This window comes from Elephas maximus, chromosome 13 (assembly GCF_024166365.1).
Source record: "Elephas maximus indicus isolate mEleMax1 chromosome 13, mEleMax1 primary haplotype, whole genome shotgun sequence".
Lineage (NCBI taxonomy): Eukaryota > Metazoa > Chordata > Mammalia > Proboscidea > Elephantidae > Elephas > Elephas maximus.
In genome coordinates, this window is record NC_064831.1 from 65451461 (window position 1) to 65474736 (window position 23276).

Here is a 23276-nt window from a genome sequence, read left to right on the forward strand (position 1 = left end):
GGAGCTCTGCAGGAGAAAGATGGGGCAGTCTGCTTCCATAAAGATTTACAGCCTTGGAAACACTATGGGGCAGTTCTTTTTTGTCCTATAGGGTCGCTACAGGAATCAACTCTACGACAGTGGGTTTTATTTTGGTTGTTCTACAAATGTTTGTTTTAATCTGTCTTTTTAAATAGTAATCTCTATACCTGGAACATAGTAGGAATACTGTAAATATCTGTTGAATAAATGAAGGAATACTGAATATGCTTACCCACAAGATAGGCGTAAGTGAGTGTTGGACCTAAACTAATCTTAGAGTTTGTTATCCCAATTTTTTTTTTTTTTTTTAAATCTAGGGAATTTTTGTGTCTCTTCAGAAGACGTAACACGTCATATAATGTTATATCAAGGATGCTGCCAACTAAGAAAGTAAACAGAACCAAAGTCAATGTCCCCTCAAAAAACAAAGTAACACGCTGTACAACTATATTTGCACAAAGTTAATGTTAAGACAATGGACCTAGGTAATACAACTGCTTTTTGTCCAGTGATAAACCTCCCTTCCTGAACCAAACTGCCCACTAAACATTCACCTGAATGGCAGGTTTCTAAAAAACCCAGAGATGCTGGAAACCAGTGGAGTAAAAGCGGCATGTGGCCAGAGACCAGTGAGGAGAGCTAGGACTCAAGGTTCCGGGAAATGTGAACTGTTTATCCTGCCATCAAGATGACGTCAGGCTACCTCCTTAATCTCCATCATCAGAGGTGGTATCCTGCTCTACAATCATGACTTAGACATATTAGTTCTGCCTTCTAGGAGCTGCTGGGCTCAGCCTCAACTATCCAAAAACCTTTGTGAGACTGATGATCTTTTCATGGGAGGGGGATGGCACTGAGAGAACCATAATAACTGCCACAGGTCTGGTCCACCCCTGAGCAACGTACTCTGTAGGAGTGAAATAACTCTATGGCACGGAGCACATCAAACTTCCTGGCCATGAGGAACTTGACAGCCACATTCCAAGAGAGCGGAGAAACGTTGTACTGAACTGTCCACTTGTTGATCTCTTCAAGAAACTGCTTGGTGGCCTGTATGAGAAAGAAAGAATAATTAGTAAGAAGAGAACATATCTATGGAACCAAAAAAACAAACAAAAACTATCACCCTTTCCCTGAGCAAGTCTGAACCCAAAGTTTACCACAGGGAAACAGGAAAAGACAAAAGGCGGAAGCAGTTCTGAAACCAGAAATAGTTAAAATGAGTACAACGCAGTGAGGCCAGAAGCCAGAGCCCAGGTTCAGAGAGCAGGGTCTACCACAAGGATGCATGAGAAAACAATAAGGAGGAAGTCCAGAATACCCAAATGAGGTGCAAATTACTGGCCCCCAAATGGAGAAACAGGCAGACCGTTTGTTGTTGTTAGTACTGTTGGATCCTCTGAAGAGTTACTGAATAACGCATCATGTAGTACAGCAGTCTTAGCTGCTGTTTTGGCCCCACAAGCCAACTGGAGACAGCAAAATAATCAAAATGGCTTTGGCTTTGGAACTGGCAGGACTATTTGAGAGCAGCAAAACTATTAGGAAGAATTTAACAAATCAAAAGGTCAGTTTTTTTTTTTTTTTTAATTGTGCTTTAGGTGAAAGTTTACAGGTCAAGTTAATTTCTCATACAAAAATTGATATACATATTGTTATGTGACACTGGTTGCAAACCCTATAATGTGACAGCATACTCCACCTTTCCACCCCAAGTTTCCTGTGTCCATCCAACCAGCTCATGTCCCTTCCTGCCTTCTCATCCTGTCTCCAGACAGGAGCTGCCCATTTGGCCTTGTGTTTCTGCTTGAACTAAGAAGCACAGCCTTCATGAGTATTTTTTTATGTTTCATAGTCCCGTCTAATCTTTGTCTGAAGAGAAAAGGTCAACTGTTCTTTACCCTCACTGGCCCCACTGGGCCTGTTCATGCTTCACATGGTAGCCATGCTACTAGGCCCCAGAGAGGCATCAACAGCTCCTCTAGAGAGTGGCTGAAGCAGCCCTGGTGGCGCAATGGTTATGTGCTCAGCTGCTAATAGAAAGGCCAGCAGTTCAAATGCACCAGCCACTCGGTACCTCCACAGGAAAAAAGACCTGGCGATCTGCTTCCATAAAAATTACAGCCTAGGCAACACTATGGAACAGTTCTACTCTGCCACACAGGGTTGCTATGAGTCAGAATCAACTCAACAGCACACAACAGATAGTGGCTTGATTGAGGAGGGTCCCTAGTACTGGAAAAGGGGTAGGAAATTTACACTCTCAAGCTGACAAGGTGTCTGTTGCTAGAACTGTTCCTTCCTCTAGATTAAATCATGTTCTTTTATCCTCTCTTGCCCTATTCCGCCTTACATCATAGCCAATTTCTGCTCCAGCCAAACTTCGCTTTAGAATATGATTAAAAACGGGATGTTCTGCACGTATATTCTGAATTGCTAAAAGCTTTCTGCATGGCTACTCTGTCCTTTCCCTTTCTACATTTTTCAGCTGTTGGTTTAACATGTGATCAACCTGACAAGAACTCTGAATTTTAGTCATACCCCTATTACCAATCAACCCACAGTTAAGATGTACTTATTCATATTTATTCAATACCTACTATTTGTTAAGCTAATACCTGTGCTAAGAAGTATAAGGAATACAAAAATAAAGTTTACATCAAAAGGTATAAGGCCAACTTGCTGCGTGACCACGGCAAGGTAATTCACTCTTTAATTCTAATTTTACACTTGAAAAATAAGGGGGGAAAGAACAACAGCGATGACCTACTTTAGAGTCTTGGCAACAAGTCCTACCCTAGCAAATACAATCTAAATTGCTACATACATGTTTAAATAACTACCAAACTAGAATCCCGGGAGTGTCAGCAATATTTCACAACAGAGCACCTGATTCACCCCAGTTTCTAGGAAAGAAAAAAGGCACTTTATAAACGAGAGAAAAGTCTAAGAGGACTGAGGCTGCACCTAAGCTGTCAAGCCTTCCAACTGAGGCAATATAACTTACACCACTGGAAAAGGAGAGAACCAGCAAAACTAATCAGGCAAAGTGCATGAAAACAGCCAAGAAATAAAGCCCAATGAAGAAAAGCTTTCAGACGATCACTTTGGCCCAGAACCAGCTGAAGCCAGACCAGAGAAGTGAGTCCCAGAGAAGACAACAGGACAAACTTAGAATGCTCCACAAGAAAACGGTTTGAGCTGCAGCAGTGGGGTGAGTGGCTGGCATCAGAACGAGGAAAGACGGAAGGGAAGAGAAGAGATGTGGGCAAAGAAAGATTCCAGAAACAAAACTCTAGCCAGTCCAGAAGGCCTCCAGGAGACTTCTGTAAGTGGTGTTTGTTTTTTAAGTTAATATATTTTCTTCTAAATCCAACCCTCTCCTGGGCTACTGTGAAATTGATTCCAGAATAAAACACCAGAAGAGTAGAATGTCTTTTCCCCACTGCTTGGCTGATATATGCTATTTCTAATAAAAATAATGAACCAACAAACTAATGTGTAGGTTGTCATTGTTGTGTGCTGTCGATTCTGACTTTCAACAACTCTATAGGGCAGAGTAGAACTGTCCCATAGGGTTTCCTGGGCTGTAACCTTTACCGGAGCAGATTACCGGGTCTTTTCTCCCACCAAGCAGCTGGTGGGGTCAAACCACTGACCTTTCAGTAGCAGCCGAGCGCTTAACAATTGCACAACCAGCGCTCCTTAATGTTTAGGTATGAGCGGAAAAGCCAGTTAAATGACCAGGAGGTGATGTGAATTTATCACATAACCAACTGTTAAGATAATTTTTCATCAATAAACTATGCCCCAATATGAGATACCTACGTTTCACACACTTCCTTCAAAGTATTATCTCGCCTTCCTTCTTACTAAACTCAGTTCCTCCATGGTTCTTGATGTTCCATAGCTCCCAAGAGCTGCTGCCTTGAGCTGACCTCTGTCTCCCTGCTGGTCAGGATGTTATTCTTGGCTTTATGCACGGGAACAATTCCTCCTGTTTGGCCTGACCATGAAGAAAGTTCAGTGTACTGTAAACAGTGATATGATATTTACAGGCACAAGCACACACATGCCACCTGCTCTGTTCAGCCTCAGATTCACCCTCCTGCATCCCCATCCCTGGTGAAGAGATGAACCTCTAAAAGGTGTCAAGAAAGGATAGTCTCATTTTCACAGCCTTTCTCTGGACAGTTAATCAGATTTCACCCTCTGTTTACACATGGATCCAGCACAATCACTGAGTAGAGACTGATTTGTGGCCTTGCTGACTACCAGAAAAACAAGTCCAAGCAACTTCAATGAGCAATACACTCTTCAGGGATAACTGAAATTAATATTCAGTGTATTTTCTGGTGGAAGAAAGAATGAACCAAAAGATGAGTCACAGCTTACAAGATATTTCAATTCAACACCAGTGGTCTGAATCTGGTCTAGTTTTATGAATAACCACAAGTTGTTAATACCTGGCAGCTAAGGAGTGGTCACAGTTTAAATAGCTCTGGTATTCCTTTGGGGAAAGGTCTGAATTGATATACAGAAAAACTAACATTACCACATACAACCATCCTCAATTATCTTTTCAGGTGAGGATAAGATTTTTTCCTGCAGAGTCAAAAGGCTTACTGTAGTTACATACTTCTCCCACAATCATGTTTAAATAGATAGAAACAAGTTTCTTTAACTATGGCCATGAAGATAGAGATTCTAGAGAACCTGCTACAAAATGGCTGAGAAATCTGTCGATTAAGCAGGGCACACCTTGGACACCATCCACTGGTGTTGAAATCATGGTACTGGAGAGAAAAAAACCAAGAACATAGTCTTCCTGTTACATCAAACTTGCAAGAGCAGCTACAATTTCAATATGAGCTTTGGACAAGGGGTAGTCTCACCCAGTGGGTCAGGAAAAATATGCTGGCCCTCTCAGTTTTAATTTTTTTCTCAGTTCCAGAGGTAGTGCCTTAAATCATGTGCTCCAAGATGACCTGAGTGAGAGCAAAGAGCCAGACCTATAAGAACCTGCTCTTGAAATAACAGAAAACGTCTGTCTCTTGGGATATCAGTCACCTAACCACCAGGGAACAAGTCTAGTGGTTTAGAGTGTTTGGAGTCAGAAAGAACCCATCTGCCACTTACTGCTGAGTGATATTTGGGCAAGTCATTTAATCTCTCTGAGCATCAGTTTCCTAATCTAAAAAGATACAGACTGAATGAGACAACTGATATAAAAGCACCCGCCACATCTCTAAATGGATGAAATGTTTTTTTTTTTACTCCAGTCATTTCACACTAACACTTCTTTCAACAGAGACATAGTTCCTTAGAATCACATGGCCTTTGTTGTTTCCCTTTAAAAAAAAAAAAATTTTTTTTTTTTTTAGCCTGTATCAATTCAGTCTCCCTAATCCATTTTATCTAAAAGCATAAATCTAAATTAGAAACCTGCAATATGTGTTCAACTGCAAGAAAAACCAGTCATTAAAGGAGCAACTCCTTATTCAGGGCTCTATGGTGACACAGAAGAAGCTGCGTCCAGAAGTATTTATACTTCTCCTTCCATCTCTAAATCCTTTTGTTCCTACTTTCCGGGAACAGACTACACAGATAGCTCTAGAGATGTACACTGCTGTCCTGAGCACAAGTTCTTTTTAACAGCATGAAACTGGATAGGAGCTATTTCTCACATGACTGTTCATTACAGTCATATGCCACTTAACATTCACGATAAATTCTGTGAAGTAGGACATTATGTGATTTGGACATCATGCAAAGACTATATTATATACAGGCGGTCCCCGAGTTACAAATGTCCTCCGACCTACACATACAACCGTAGTTAGGAACCAACCCCATAAAGCCTATTATATTAAAAATTCATAATAACAACCAGGGGCTACTTTGCAAAAGCATTAATTTTATTATTACTGTATTATGTTAAAGATGTTTTAGCATATCTGGAAATGTTTCTTTAACATTTTTTATGCAGAGAAAGGTACACCATATACTAAGACAAACATCTAACTGACGTTAGATAGGAACGGTACCAAGCTGTTCCAGCTTATGTACAGATTCGACTTATAGACGAGTTTAGGAATGAAACGCATTCATAACCCAGGGTCTGCCTGTACAACTTTATGGGACCATGGACGTATATGCGGTCCGCCCTTGCCCAAAGGGACGTTATGCAGCACATGACTATATAAAAACGCAACAACTCTGTACAGGACAAACATCATGCAAAAAACGCAGAAGTCATCCCGCACTGAATGCCTAAATAAGGAACATGATTCCATCACAAGACTCGATGTAGTGCTTTCGTCTGATTTGAGGTTCTCTCTCTATTTCAGCAAACGTGCCCTTTTCCCATCATTTCAGTGACAGACGTGTTAGTAAACTACCTTCTTCCCCTCATGCTTGTTCTCCCACTTTCCCAGCATTGTGAACTGCTGCCTTGGTATGTGTATTCATTCCTTCAGCCCGTATCAATCTGCTAGGGAACAGAATCTGAGCAAGGACACACGAGCTCGCTCTAAGGCAGCAAGGAGAGGTTTGGTGAATTTTCAAATTAAAACTACAATTTTTCCATTAGCCTTTGGTAATTGTGCCAAACTTGAAGATAAATCTAGTCACTTTGAATTAATACTTTCTGGTTTATTTCAAACATTTCATTTAATCAGGAAAATAATGCTTTTAAAACGTGATTTTTCAATGAGCCATTGCTTTCTCAAGCAAGGTTCTATCGCATCTGAGAAGGAAAAGTTTTAAGAAAAATTTCTAATTTTATCAGGTTATGAAACAATAAAGAAAATTCATCCAAAAGGGAGGGACACGTATAATCCCATCGTCCTGCACAGCTATTTTCATGACTTTAAATTTAAATTCAACAGAAAAATACTAACAAAACACCAACAACAGTACTAACTTGGGAGGAAGGGAGAAGAGGGACAAATTAATTCAAGCATATACTGTTCTAGTTCAGAGAATAATTCCCTCTGGCAATCTTCCACAACTAGCAACAGTAGTATCCTCCTCAAGGCAATGAACAGTAAAGCTGTTTCCGGCATACACTCATGTAGTCAGTCAAGCATTCACAACCAAGACTTGCTGAGAGCCTACTGTGTGCTACACACTATAGAGGCTGTGGATGAGACAATCTAGAGAGACAAAGGCCCTATTTTGAGCAGTTTACAGCCATTTAAGGCAGGGAAACTAACATATAAATAGATCACCACCATAAAATTCTATAAGTTCCAGAACAGATCTGAAGTTACTGGGTGTCACAGTTAGTTAAGTACTGGACTACTAGCCGAAAGGTTGGCAGTTCAAGCCCATCCAGAGGCTCCTCGGAAGACAGGAAGGGCGACCTGTTTCTGATATTCACAACCTTGAAAACCCCATGGAGCACAGTTGTCTGCACACATGGGGTCACTGTCTTGGTCATCTAGTGTTGCTGTAACAGAAATACTACAAGTGGATGGGTTTAACAAAGAGAAATTTATTCTCTCACAGCCTAGGAGGCTGGAAGTCCAAATTCAGGGTGCCAGCTCCAGGAGAAGGCTGTCTCTCTTTGTCGGCTCTGGAGGAAGATCCTTGTCATCAACCTTCCCCTGCTGAGGAGCTCCTCAACACGGGGACCCTGGGTCCAAAGGACACGCTATGCCCCCACCGCTTCTTTCTTGGTGGTATGAGGTCCCCTGTCTCTCTGCTCACTTCTCTCTTTTATATCTCAAAAGAGATTGTTTTAAGACACAGTCTAATCTTGTAGATTGAGTCCCACCCCATTAACATAACTGCCACTAATCCCATGTCATTAACATCATAGACAGGATTTATAACACAGAAAAATCACATCAGATGACAACATGGTGGACAATCATAAAATACTGGGAATCATGGCCTAGCCAAATTGATACACATATTTTTGGGGGACACAATTCAATCCATGACAGTAACCTATGTCAAATGAACTCGACTGCAACCAAAAGTAACAGGTCTATGAACAGAGTACTATGGGATTCTAACTCGCTAAAAAACAAGCAAACACAACAGTTGTTGTTGATTCCAACTCATAGCGACTCCACTATGTCAGAGCAGAACTGTGCTCCACAGGATCGTCAGTGGCTGATTCTTCAGAAAGAGATCACTAGGCCTTTCTTCCAAAGTGTGTGTGGGTAGACTGGAACCTCCAACCTTTTGGTTGGCAGCTGAATGCCTTAACCATTTGCACCAAGCAGGGACACTTTCACACTAACTCATTCTAGGGCAATAAAAAATATCTTTTTAGGGAAGTACCTAAAAGAATGAGTAGGAATTTGCCAGGCAGAGAAAAGCATTCCAGTCAGAGAAAGCAAAATGTGCAAAGGGCTTACTGGAGAGACAGTGGAGCTGGTGTGTCTAGCGTGTGTAACAGGGAATGGTTAAAGATGAGTCTACTGAGAGGCTAAGCCAGACTGGGTGGGGTATTGTATGCCACGTTCCAGATTCCCGATAGGATCCTATAGACATGAAGGTGTCAACAGAGCTCTAGGCAAAAGGATGAGATAATGGTATCCTCCCCACCCTGAAAAATAACTGTTAATGGTGGGGAAAGCAAACTGGAAGGAAAACATCTAGCAACAGGGAGCTAAGTTAAGTTCCCTGAGGGCAGCGATCACATCTCTCTTATTCACCCAGTTCCTACCACAGTGCCTGACACAAAGTAGTCATCTAATAAGTATCTGTGACAAGTGAATGAATGAATGACAGACTCTACAGTATATTAACATTTAAAGGATAGACAGAAAAGGAAGAAACAAGGACTTTTTAAAATTTACTTTCAGACAGTAACCTACTCTAAAAGCAAAGATGAGGAGATAAGGAGGCAGGGAAAACAGAGTACTGGAAATGGAACAACCAGAATGCAGTGCAGCTGTGATGAGTTCCTGAATCATTCTTATAGCAGGAAGACAGTAGAATTAGTGTTTGCAACCAGACCTGCTTCACATTATTTTTTAAAAAGTACAGTGCACTCAAGTCTAGCTGATTTCTACTCACTTTCCCTTCATTGTCCCTATTTATTTGCTCTGTTTCTATAAGCCAAAATTTTAAAAAGTGAGTTTCACTTTTATTGGTTTATTTCTAATGCTTTCCTTAAAAAAGCCACAGAAACTATGGGGTATTTTAACATTTCTAAAATGTTTCTGATTCTGGAGTGGCACCAATGGTTAAGCACTTGACCACTAGCTGAAAGGTGGTAGTTCAGACCTACCTAGGGGAACCTTGGAAGACAGTCCTGGTGATCTGCTTCCAAAAGGTCACAGCCTTGAACTCCCCATGGAGTAGTTCTATTTGCACACATGGGGTCACCATGAGTCAGAATCAACTTGAAGGCAACTACCAACCTTAGGCTTCCCAGATAATAAGACATTAAATAGTTTATACGTCAATTTAACAGACTAGCAAGGCAGACATAAAATGTTTCTGATTGCTTGTGCAGGCCTTACCTGTAAGAAATTCTATATTTCATACTTTCTAATAAATAAAATATGATGTGCAATTCATAAACTGACATACTCAAATCGGTAAACATTTCTATCTTCCAGTGGTTCCCCAATTAAGTCTTCTCTACCAATACGTTAAATACCACATCCGAGAGGATATACTAAATGCAATTTGTATAAAAACCCAAAGCTGTTGCCATCGAGTCGATTCCCACTCATAGCGACTCTATAGGACAGAACAGAACTACCCCACAGTTTCCAAGGAGCGCCTGGTGAATTCAAACTGCCGATCTCTTGTTTGGCAGCCATAGCACTTAACCACTCACTATGCCGCCAGGGCTTCCGTAATTTGTATACGAAAGATAAATTCTTAAAAGGACTCCTCAAAAAAAATAAATAAATAAAAATTTTTTTTTTTTTTTTTTTTTAATGCCGCCAGGGCTTCCGTAATTTGTATACGAAAGATAAATTCTTAAAAGGACTCCTCCCAGCAGTCTGGACAGCAGTATTTGGGACTCACCACCAACTGCTTAAAACAACATCCAGCACAGAACTTTGCACACTGGGGATTCAAAAACGTTCTTACTTTAAGGTGATGGAAAAAAAAACTGCAAACAGTGGTGACAGGTGCACAATATGATAAACTAATTAATGTCGCTGAATTGTATACGTAAAAAAAAATGTGGAAATGGCCATTTTTTGTCATATATACACTTACCATGCACAAAAAATGTTTAAAGGAAACCTCCATAATCACGCTATTATGTCTTTTTATTTTATTCTGGTATTCATGCATTCCAAGGGTTAAAAACTTTTTTGACCGTAAAGAGACCAAGTAAACTTCAAACTCAAAGCTCTACAAATCTCCTCAAAAACGCTAACCATAACCATCCCAGGTAACCGTAATGAAAGGCCTCATACCCACTCTCCTGATGAAACCAAATAGGAATAGTTTCGAAATTTGGGACTTTTCCATCTGTTACTTTGTACAAGGACCAAAGAAGAAAAAAGCTAGCTGCTATTAAAGGATTAACATCACACTGGGAACTGAACAAACAGGGAATCCAAAGCCAGGGCTGACCCAGTGAAGCTTTACACAAAAGTCCAAAGCTTCAGGCGACACTGAAGGGCTGGAATTAATTGAGCTATTAAACATGAAAAGCTCTTAAACATGAAAAGCTCGTCAGTGTTAATGACTTCCTACCAGCGGAAGGGAAAGGCTAGGGTTTATCAGCACTCTCCAACAAAGTGTGACGGTCCAAGTCCAGGAATAGCCTGTCTTCCAATACCTGACGGGCAGAAAATGTTCTACTTCTTTCAAAATGCTATTTCTCTCTCTCTTGGCTCATGGTTCTCTTTCATACATAAGACAGCATTAGTCACATATTGCAATAAAGAAAGCAATTCAATCCATTCATTTATATCAAGACTTGCCTCTCCCAGTTCATGTGGGTAAGAGTATGGTCCAGCAAGAAATAACAATGGTGGCAGCCATTTGTAAAGCATTTAACATGCACCAAAGAAGGTACTGTACATACATCATACTCAACAGCCTTGACAAGCTAAGTATTATTAACCACGTAAAGAAATCAAGGCACAGAGCCTGAGCAAGCTGCTCCAGGTCTCTCAGATAATAAATGGCAGGCTGAGGTTTTGAGGTTTGAATCCAAGTCTTTTCAAATCCAATATTCTTTCCACTCCACTGAATGGCCTTGAGAAATACAAGACACATATCACTCATCTTATCAGATAATACAGACGTCATGTGTGTGTTTTTCTACGCACAAATTTACTCTCAAAGGATACACAGAAAACTGGTAACATTGGTTGTCTTAGGGAAGGAGAACTAGGTGGCTGGGAGACAAGATCAGAGGAAGAATACTTACCATATCCCTTTCTGTACCTATTTAAGTTTGAATCATGTGACTGTATTATCGATTTTTAAAAATGTATTAACATTATAGCCTCTAAAATAGAGCAATTTCTAAACATCATATTTTAAAAAGTATTTTAAACTATACCACAAAAAGATTGACAGTCTTCACTTGAGGGCCAAACGAATGAGTTAGGGAGCTCTACAAAGGGGTAAACAAAGAATTATAGCTGCTTTTACAAACCCGTCGCCCTCAATGCTCCAAGGTGCTGCAGGAAATGTGCCACTAGTTTTCCTGCTGGAGACATTTGTCAGTAGCATGTGTTTACTAAACACAAGTTGGCATCTCTGTTCTCAGGTTTAAAACCACCCTCTAGGCAAAGGCTAGCAAAGAGGAGGAAAAACTCCCAGAGACAGTGGAGGAAATAATTCAACAAGAAAACAGGAACTAAACATTTCTAAACTGTCATAGGAGAAAATTCATGTCAAGAGGCTGAGGGACAGAAGAATATAACACAGAAGAGGAACATTAAAACAAAAAAACAGAAATGCAAGGAATAAACAGGAAGCTCCTCACCAAGTGCAAGTCATCCAGGTTCCCAGAAGAAAATGACAGTAGTTGATCGCTCTCCATAAGGAAGAAACTGAAGGCAGTTTATCAACTGCTACCCATTTCAGCTGGTTTATAAGGGGGTAAACCACACAACCGGAAGAAATCTCAGTCTTTCTGGTGAAAAAAAATCTAAAGGATTTAGCGAATCTAGGGAGTTGGGGAGGCCATTAGTAACATCTTCATCTCCTAATCGATGGCTGAGACTTTAGAAAATAGAAATGTGAATACCTGTCAGAAAAACGGAGTTGGTTTTCCAGATCATACTGGAATATTCTTCCCCTACCCTCAAACCTGGCTTACTTCTATTCACATTTCAAGGGTCAGCCTAAATCTCCCTTCTTTACCCTCAAAGTTTTCACTACCTCCAGCCAGGCACTTACCACACAGTATTATAAAAATGTACATTACTGTCTATCTGCTACCACTAGACTGTAAGCTTGTGGTGGGTGGGAGCGAGAATATGCCATGGTCTTTGGTGCTCACAACTGCATACCCAACACCCAAGCATAGTGCCTGGCACCATTCTGATGAGTAGATGAATGAATGATGAGTTCTTGGGCTGCTAACAGTACACTGTTCACAGGGAATAAGAAGTACATGTTTGTCTAAACACCTGCCAATCTGATTAGGAGAGCTTAAAACTGAAAACAGAAGAGGGTAAAGAAAAATTCCTGGATAAAACGGCAAAAGAATATCAGGAAAGACGTGAGAAAAAAGCAACAGAAGAGGTGACTACTAATTCACAGAAGAAAATATCTGGGAATTAAGTTGCCAATACCTTAATGCCAGATATTTATAACAGAGATGTCTAAAATAAAATAATTTAAATTTATGAATGTTATAAAATAGATGAATAAGATATGATCCTTGCCCATGAAAATCTGAGTTAAGTGGATTTGTGAATGCAATATGCCAATGCATGAGCAAATCTTGTTCAAATCATAAGAAAGGAAATAGAATAGCAATTCATTTCAAAATGATATTTCACAGAAATCCACACATCACACTAGAAAATTTCTGAATGAGGATAAAGGGAGGCATGGACATGACAGAGCTGGAATACCCCTCAACCTGCTCAATAATGCAGACTATGCGTTGTTTTCCTGACTAAGATCCCAAAATTGGCAGGGTGCTAATGATGTTATGGAGAAAGGATACTTCAAACACCTGGACATTTGCTGGAAATCACATTTACCTTAAAGGGGAGAGGGGCAGAAAATGTGATAAATTCTTGCTGACACTTTCATCCTAAAAGGATATGGGTACTACTACACTGGACTTAATCCAGACCAAGGAGAAAGACTAGTTGAAAAACTGAAAGGGTTTCAGAGAGAAAGTAACCATGTACATACAGTCGGCCCTCTGTATCTGCGTGTTCCGCGTCTGCAGAGTCAAATAAAATATCGAAAATATTCCAAAAAAGAAAGTTCCAAAAAGTGAAACTTGAATTTGCCAGGCTCGGAGCACTATGCAGAATCTACGCAAATGAAATGAAGTGCAGGCATACCCTGCTGTAGCTTCCTGCCATTTTGCAAACCCTCAGTCTCTCCAGCACTCACTGTTTGAGCATTGTTTGCCTTGTGTCTCCTTTGTTCACTGTGTGTTGCATGTGCCCTTTGTTTCTGTGAAAAAATGGTTCCTAAAAAGCAATTAAATGGTCAAAGCAATCCCTCAAAGGCTAAAGGAGAGCATAAAGTGGTCTCTCTCCCTCAAGAAAATGGAAATTTTAGATCTTTTGAAAAGTGGCACGTCGCTTGCCAAAGTGGGCTTTAAGACTGAATCGAGAATTCGCAGAATAAAGCAAAAAGCAGCTGAAATTCATGGAAGTGTTAGTGCTGCCTCTACAACAACAAAAATGGTCTCTCTGGTTCATGATAAAGTGCTTGCAAAAACTGAGAAAGTATTAAGTGTGTGGCTAGGGGACACGTCACAGGAACATACCCCTGTTGATGGCAAAATTATGTGTGAAAAACACTCAGCGTCTGTGAGCCTACTGGGTGAGGGGGCGAGGAGAACGAGAGGAAGGAGTCTAAGGTAAGTACAGATGGTTGGCTAGCTATTTAACACTCTACAACCTCAAGAACTTCAAGATCATGGTGAACTGGCAACAGCTGATGCCAAGGCAGCATCGACATTCCCAGAAGAGCTTGAGAAACTCACAGAAGGGAAAGACGACCTTCCAGAGCAAGTCTTCAGTTGTGACGAAATGGGCTTGTTCTGAAAGAAGATGCCCAATTGTACCTACATCCATAAGAGTGCCAAGCTGGCCCCAGGGTACATGGCCTGGATAGATCACCTTTACTCTGGTGCTATGTGACAATGCAGCAGGTCACATGATCAAACCAGGCCTTGTCTACCAAGCAAACAATCCCCAGGCCTTAAGAACAAAAACAAAAATTGCCTGCCCGTGTTCTGGCAACACAACAAGGAGGCTTGAGTGACAACCACCTTGTTTTTGGAATGGTTCCACCAGTGCTTCATTCCTGTAGTGAAGAAATACCTCGAAGAGAAAGGGCTGTCATTCAAGGTCCTCCTCATAACTGACAGCGCTCTCAGTCATCCCTGATCGCTCTGCTTCACCGACTAGAACGTGGAAGTGATACTCCTGCCTCCTAACACTATGTCACTGCTGCAGCCACTTGATCAAAGCGTCATCAAGTGCATTAAGGCGACTTATACCCACCTCACCTTCGGGAGGGTTCGTGCTGCCCTTGATACTAACCCTGACTGCAGTATCATAGATTTACGGACGAGCTTCACAATTACGGATGCAACTGTGCTCACTGCAGAAGCTGTAGATGCCCTCAAGCCCCAGACAGTCAATACATGTTGAGAGTCACTATGGAGTGAGGCAGTCAATGATTTCAGGGGCTTCCCCACTATTGATGCAGAAGCCAGGAGTATTCTGAATGCTGCAAGGGAAGTTGGTGGGGAAGGCTTCTCTGACACAATCGAGGACAATGTTGAGGAACACGCAGAATAGAGAAACCCCTACCAACGAGGAACTCAAAGATCTGCTGAAATCCTCCATAGAAGACGACGATGCAGAAAATTCAGAGGAGGGAGAGCCATCAGTTTGGACACTTGAAAATGTTACAGTAGTTTTTCGGCAGGCGCAAGTGTTGACGGATATGATCCTCAAGTGTGGTCCTTTGAGGGAACGAAGCCTCCACGTCACCCAAGGGATACTGACATGCCTACGACCACTGCAAGATTCGTTTGATGATGCAAAGGAAGAGAATAAACAGCTTCCTGTAACAACGTTTCTAACTAAGGCATCTGAAATTGCGAAGCCTTGACCTTCAACACTTGAAGATCCTCAGGCTTCAACCTCCCCAGATCCTGAAATTCACATTATTGAGCCTCCTCCGAAGTGTCAACGTCCGAAACTGGAACCTGGTTCTTCCGGTGTAGATGATCCTTCTGGCATCTTGTCAGAAGTTCAAGTTAGTCTGATGTCTCGCCGCTTACCTACAGCGCCACACATCTCGTCTCCTCACCACATCGGCGTGTGGGTACCATACAGTAGTCGTCATCATCATCATCATATGAGGGTCCCCAAGAGAGAAGAACCAGGGTTTTGGTGAATGTTAATACTCTGTGTGTGTGTGTGTGTGTGTGTGTGTGTGCATAAGAGAATGATTTGTATTTTCTCTTCATAATTATATTTTCTACATATACATGTATTTTAAATATTCTGTGTTTTATTCTACGCATTTCTCTTTCAGGTCGTTAAAGGAAAGCAACGATACGTTGTTGCTGACGTGTACTATGTAGTTAGGCCTATGATGGTTGCATCTGTACCAAACATTTACAGACTTTTTTTTCTTGTCATCATTCCCTAAACAACACAGGATAACAACTATTGTTATTGTAACTATTGTCACACTGTATTAGGTATTGTAAGTAATTTAGAGATGATTTAAAGTATACAGGAGAATGTGCATAGGTTATATGCAAATACTACTCCCTTTTATACAAGGGATTTGAGCATTCTTAGATTCTGATATCCACGGGGGATCCTGGAACCTGACCCCCTCAGATACTGAGGGACAACTGTAATCCTCAGGTGTGACAGGCAACACCTAGGCATTGTCAGAAGGAGGCAGTTAAGACAGCAAGTCCTACCTGTGGAACCCGTAATCCTGGACTACATACCCAGTTCTGCGCGGCCGTGTGCCCTCAGGCAAATCAAAACCTTCTGTGCCATAGTTTCCTCATCCAAAAAAGCGTTAATACCTGCCTACTTCATAGAGTCATATGATTTGCTGTCTGTGAAGGCACTATGTAAACCTTACCATCCTGATTTAGCCAACACTAGATCTTAACAATAGCTATTATTTACTGGATGTCCAGTTCTAACCACAAATCAGACACTGGGCTTTACATGGACTAACAAGTTCTCTCAATGGCCCTAGGAAGTAGGTATGGTACTATTATCCCCACGTCACAGATGAGAAAACTAAGATTTCTAACTTTTTGGTTTTCTTTTTTTTTAAGTAACTTGCCTAAGGTCCCAGAGCAAGAAAGCAGCAGAGCCTAAATCAGAACCCAGGTTTTCTGACTCGGGAGAGACCACATTTTTATCCATTTTGTTATAATGTTTTAAAAATGCAGATTTAGCAAAATTAAAATCTCATTATCTAAAACTTTAAAGAGGAGACAGATGGTGGTATTTTTTAAAGAAATGCTCAAAAGCAAGATTCTGACAATCAATTATGCAATTAACTATAAACTACACCAACTTCGAATGACAAAAAACACAACCTGAAGGAACTGGTATGGTTGGAGGGTGTTTGCCAGTGGGCACAGATGTTAAAAGGGTGCTGACAAACATACTCCTGTAGAAAGAAAGATGGGCGCATTAAAGATAAAAGAACGGTGGTTCAAACCTGAAGGAAAAATGCTGGGAGAAGTCAGGACAGAACGAGCCAAGACCTGTTAATAAAGCTAAGATAACAAAAGGGCTTTGTGAGAACTGTCTAGACCAACCCTACTTCTTCCATTTCTCTGTCAAGCACCGTCTTCCACTTGAAGAGGGGAAGAACAAGCCTTGTGGAGAGAACTGAAGCTCAAAAGAGTGGAGCCCCTAATTACTCCAAATCAGTTCAAGCCTCCAAACCTGCAGAACCTGACAATCCTGAGAACTCCAGGGAAGCCTGATTAACTTCTGCCAGTTATCTTTAAAGATGAGCAAAGTGTCATGGTCTGGGGATGAGGAAATGTGGTTCTGATTTCAAGGAGGGGACATCTACTGAGGCCTACAAAGGTTTCCAGTCCCTGATGACCTTGACATCAGTCCTGGGTAAACTGCACAACTGATGTTTTACATACATACACACCTAGCCCTAGCCAATGGATTCTTACAAAGGTGGGTTTTAAGCTTTTAAAAAGGGGAGTAGTAGTCTCTAGAAGTGATTTCACAAGTCTTTCAAGAAAGAATACAACGAGACAGAGAAATTAAGACATGTAATAGATAGCAGCGCTAAAGTGTAGTCTGGAGAGCAGCAACACTGGCATCACCTAGACCTTTGTCAGAAATGCTGAATCTCAGGCAGCATCACAAACCTGCTGAATCGGAATCTGCATTTTAACCAGGTCCCCAGGTGATTCTTGTCCATGTTAGTTTGAAAAGCACTGATTAAAAAAAAAAAACAACAACCTGATACTATTGAGTTGATTCCAACTCATAGTGGCCCTATAGGACAGAGTAGAACTGCTCCACAAGGTTTTTCCAAGGAGCAGCTGGTGGATTCAAACTGCTGGCCTTTTGGTTAGCAGCTGAGCTCTTAACCACTGTGCCACCAGGGCTTCCACTGATAAAGAGGACACATTTATATTTAACAAGGCAGTTAATGAGTCTTCCATGTTATCTTGTAGAGGTTAAAATTTGTTTCTATTAAGTTATATTGAAAAAAAAAAAAAAAGGGCTGCCGTCAAGTTGATTTCAATTCATTGCCAAGCTATAGGACACAGTAGAACTGCCCCTTAAAGTTTCCAAAGAGCAGCTGGTAGATTCAAACTGCTGACCTTTTAGTCAGCAGCTAATCTCTTAACCACTAAGCCACCAGGGCTCCATTAAGTTATACATGCCAGGCAAAAATGCTAAGCAGCTGATACACTTATCTCATTTAATTATCAAAGTAAACCTACAAAGTAGGCATTATTCGCATTTAACAGATAACAATAGTAGCAAAAGGAGTCCTGGTGGTACAATGGTTGAACGTTTGGCTGCTAACCAAAAGGCTGGAGGTTCAAACCACCTAGCAGCTCAGTGGGAGGAAAGGCCTGGTGACTGCTCCCATAAAGACGACAGCCTAGAAAACCCCATGGGGCAGTTCTACTCTGTCACATGGGGTCACTATGAGTCAAAATTGACTCAACAGCACCTAACAATAACAATAGTAGCAAAACTATGTAGCACTTACTATCTGCCTGGTACAAAGGACTTTATATATGTTATTTAATCCTCATAAAAACCCTTTATGGTAGGTACTATCATTACCCACATTTTACATATGATGAAACTGAGGTAGAGAAAGGTTACACAACTGGCCACTAATCACACAGTAATGTGGTACAGTTCTAAACCAGTACTTTCTATGGCCAAGTATGTTGCCATAGTGGGGCATATTATAGTTCTAACTGAAATAAACAATCGTACCCAAAACAGCCAACTGAAAAAAATCACTAGGACCTAGGGAAGGGGGAAAAGGGTCTTAAAGATTTTAAAAGGATGCCCTAAAAGGGGGGAGGTAATAGACTAATATTTACTGAGGGCATACAGTATGCTAGGGCAAGAGTCAGGCACTTTATACCCATGTTTTTTTTAATCCAACCTTTTCAATGGGCCCATCTGTAGGTATTGTTAAGATATGAGGAAATGTAGGCCCTGAGAAGTAAAGACCTTGCCAAATCACATGGCACAATCCAGATTCCAAACGAGGTCTGACTCTAAAGCCCATGCTCCATGATCTGTACTGAATCCATCCTTGGCCCAGTATCGTTTCTATAAATGACTCAGATAAGGGCATTGGGACATGTTGACCACATAGAGGAGGACCATTAACTAAGAGAATAAATGTATGGTAAAACAGAGCACAGATCCAAAAGGCCAAACAGGATGGAGCACGGGGCTAGGAGAATGGTATTCAACAGCAACAGGCTTTGGATCAGACAGACAAGCGTTTGAATACCAGGTTCTATCACTTACTGTTTGGAATCCAGGCAAGTTGCTTAACTTCTTTGAGCCTTAATTTCTACATATGTAAAACAGGAATAATGTATCACAGAATTGCTGTGGGGGGAGGTAATATCTGTAAGGCTCTTAGTATACAACGCTCAACAAAAGGTCGTGAACAACTACACTAAATCTAACAAATTGAAATTTCAGAAGGATAAATGCAGAAAATAAATTTTAGAAGCACCAGATGAGGCTTAACAGAACCACATGAGAAAAGACATAAGGATCTTAACTGACTTGAATCTATGAGTCGACAATTTGCTAAGACTGCCAAAAATTATTGTGAATTTGGAGCACATTACAGAAACACAGAGTTCCAAGACAAGGAGGCTCAAAACAAGGAGGCCTATCAGACTTCATTTGTAACACTGTCTTCAGTTCTGAGTAGTAAACTTGAAGAGGGCCACTGGTAAATTACAATCAGTCCAGAAAAAGATCAGAATGGTAAGAAGCTTGAAAACATAGTAATTAGTCCCTTCCTTCCTGGTTCTACCTTCTTTTCACTCCATACAACTGAAGCTACTTTACAATTGTGCCCATCCCAAAAAAACGAACACATACTCTCTCGCAACACACACACACTTCAGATTTAGCTTTGTCCCAGTCCCAAAGCCACAAATGGACCTGACAGGAGCGAATTGAGCACTTCTAGTTCAAAATTCCAGGATTCAGAATGTCAGACCTTCGGCTTATCTTATCTGGCCCTGGGCTTGTGTACCAAGTTGAACAACTGGTCCTTCTTCCTTCCTGAGATCCAGCCCCATCATGTGCCCTGGGTAACTGAATCCTGAGTCATAGTCACATACTCAAGAAACTGGGCTTCTGAATGTCTCCTTGATCCCCAGCTCCATTACTCCCTCAAGGGAATACAGCTGGCTAGGAGAGACTCTGCAATCAGGAAATGATAGTCATCTCAGAAACTATTCTCAGATGTCAGCCATTTCAAACCCACTGGATCAATACTTCCAAATCCAAGGAGGCTCTCAGATAAATTCACACATGCTCACAAAATACTACAAGTCGATCAGCTCACTGTACATAAAAGGCCATTTGCCAACCTGCAAAGAATGAACCTGGGAAAAGCTGCCTGCAATCTGGCCATCCTCACTGCAGTGCCCCATTTTCAATTCCAGTAAGAATGGAGTTCAAGTCCCTGGAAGGACCCAGACAGTAAAATCTGGTAACTCCTGGGTCCAGATTCTCATGGCAGCCCACGGTGGACTAACATGAGCTTCCCTATGGAATAGCCTTGCCAAAGTTGGCAGGTTTTCCTGGCTGAATCAGAACAGGCTGTGTCTCATTTCACTCAATACTCTCTTGGAACACAAGCATCTCTCCAGGGAATGCCACTGCAGTGGACATCAGGTGTCTCAATGCCCTTTTTTTAAGATAATTTTTATTGCGCTTTAAGTGAAAGTTTACAAATCAAGTCAGTCTGTCACATATAAGCTTACTACATACTCCCATTTACTCTCCCCCAATGAGTCAGCCCGCTCCCTCCGTCCAGTCTCTCCTTTCGTGACTGTTTTGCCAGTTTCTAACCCTCTCTATCCTCCCATCTCCCCTCCAGACAGGAGATGCCAACACAGTCTCAAGTGTCCACCTGATACAAGTAGCTCACTCTTCATCAGCATCTCTCTCCAACCCATTGTCCAGTCCCTTCCATGTCTTCAGGAATGGTTCCTGTCCTGGGCCAACAGAAGGTTTGGGGACTCAATGCCCTCTTTTTAACCATGCAGACATCCTGGTTCCATTTCTATTTCTCAAGTGGATGAGGCTCTGCTCTTTCTTTGGATGAGAGAAACCATGGTAAATGCTAGTCTTTGAGAACTCTGCCTTACTGCTGCTCCTCTCCCAGGGAACAATACACTTCTAGTTCAGAATTAGATGCTTCCTTGAACTTTCATCCAGATCAGAATACCTCTACACCTAGTTCCAGGGTCAATTTGTAAATTCAGCTCTTCCCTTCCTGAAGTGGACCTGGATGTCTAAATCCACTTCTAGATGGTTCCCCAACCAACATAACAGCACCGTGGGGACGCTGGGTCAGTAGTTCTCATACCTGAGCATGCACCAGGATCACTTGGAGGTTTGTTAAAACACAGATTGCTGGATGCCACCTGCAGAGTTTCTGATTCAGTAGGTCTGGTAGGACTCAAAAATCTGCATTTTTAATGCGTTCTTAGGGGATGCTGATATCGCTGGTGTGGGGATCACTGCTCTAGGTCAACAACATTTCAAGTCATTCCCAGAACTATACTAGGAGAAGCTGGGGGAAGAAGAAGATGCTATATATTTGGGTTTATATGCATCATAACATTCAGTGTGTTGTCCTACACAGAAAACTCCTTATTCTCATAGAGTAAACTTCAATTGGATCTCACAGGTTAAGTACTCAGGAGTTTAAAACATGACAATTCACATTTTAACAAATTACCGGAGATACATTCTGTAACCAAGAAATGGTACTTATGTAGGAGATTCTAGGCTGAAGAGCGGCAGTCTAACTAGATGTGGGAGTAACATCTGTTCTCTTTTCTTTCCTTTGCCTCACCAGCTGCGTTATTAAAATCTGTAAAGCAGTTAGAACAGTGTTTGGCACACAGTGAGCATTCATTAAATATTTACCATTATTATTATCACAAGTTTTGATGTAGGCTTTGTACCAGTATCCGTAGCACTGGAAGGATAGCAGGACAACAATTACGGGTTTCAACTCCTTTCCAAGTTCAAGTGGTTCTAGCAGTTCCATTCAAAACACAAGTTTCCAGTTGCTTCTAAGATTCTCACAAAATCACCTCCAAGACTAACATTTCCCCAGTTTAATGTCAACTAAGAAAGAAAATGAGGCTTTGGATGGCTAAGCACAAAAAGGGATGGGTAGTTTTCCTTTTTTTTTTAATGTCTCTGATAACCTAATTTCTATATAATGCTGAGTTCAACCCATAATCAAAATGGCACACTGGCATTCATTCCAGAAACGTCAGACGGCTTCTCTAAAACATTTAGAATCCTAACGTAAAGAGAATTATTTCTTAAAATAAAAAAAAGTATACTGGAAAATCCTGTGTATCTTAATCTTGCTAGCTAGATCACTTTTAATTCTGGGAGCTAGCTAGTAGTATCAGTTTCTCTGACTTTTGGGCTTTTCTAGGTATGAAGAGCTAGGATCTCCTTAGTGAGGCAAACGGTCATTCCAAAAACACCTGTTTCCTCGTGCTCATGTACCATATTCAAGGTTTCGGGCCTTTCTCTGAGGAACTCTTCTTCTTCCCTTATAAGTCAAAGAAAGAAAATGTAGAAAGTGTAGAAAAATGCAGAAAATTCCAACACTCCTTTTCTTGGAAAATTGTCTTCCTCTTCCACTGTTATTTTTGTGTGAGTGTGTGTGTGTGTGTGTATGTGTGTGTGTGATTTCGGTGAAAGTTTACAGAGCAACTTAGTTTCTCATTCAAAAATTTACACAGATTGTTTCGTGGCATTGGCTGCAATCCCACATTGTGTCAGCACTCTCCCCCTTTCCCTTTCCACCCCAGGTTCACTGTGTCCATTCATCCAGTTTTTCTGTCCTTTTTGTTCCTGGGTAGGTGTCGCCCATTTGATTTTGTGTACCTAACTGATCTAAGAAGCATGTTCCTCATGCATGTTACTGTTTGTCTTATAGGCCTGCCTAATTTTTGGCTGAAAGGCGAACTTCGAGAGTGGCTTTAATTCTGAGTTAGAAGGGTGTCTAGGGCCATAGCCTCGAGGGTTCCTCCAGTCTCTGTCAGACTAGTAAGTCTGGTCTTTTCTGTGAATTTGCTAATCTGTTCTACATTTTTCTCCAGCTCTGTCTAGGACTCTCTGTTGTAATTCCAGTCAGGCGGTCGGTAGTGGCAGCTGGGCACCATCTAGTTCTTCTGGCCTCAAGTCGTGTTGTCTGTGGTTCACGTGGTCCATTAGTCCTTTGGATTATTTGCTCCCTTGAGTCTTTAGTTCTTTTCCCTTCTCCTTTGCTCCAGACTAGAAGAGATCAACAGTTGTACCTTAGATGGCCGCTCACAT

The 23276-nt window shown here is 41.3% G+C and overlaps 1 protein-coding gene across 2 annotated transcripts in view; it reads right to left on the minus strand.

Annotated features, from left to right (window-relative positions):
* PTPN9 (protein tyrosine phosphatase non-receptor type 9) overlaps positions 1-23276 on the minus strand; it is a 93525-nt gene that overhangs the window by 59383 nt on the left and 10866 nt on the right. For both annotated transcript variants that reach the window (XM_049852662.1, XM_049852663.1), the window contains exon 2: positions 928-1071. In XM_049852662.1, coding sequence (XP_049708619.1) covers positions 928-1071 — 144 coding nt within the window. The remainder of the gene's footprint in view (positions 1-927; positions 1072-23276) is intronic.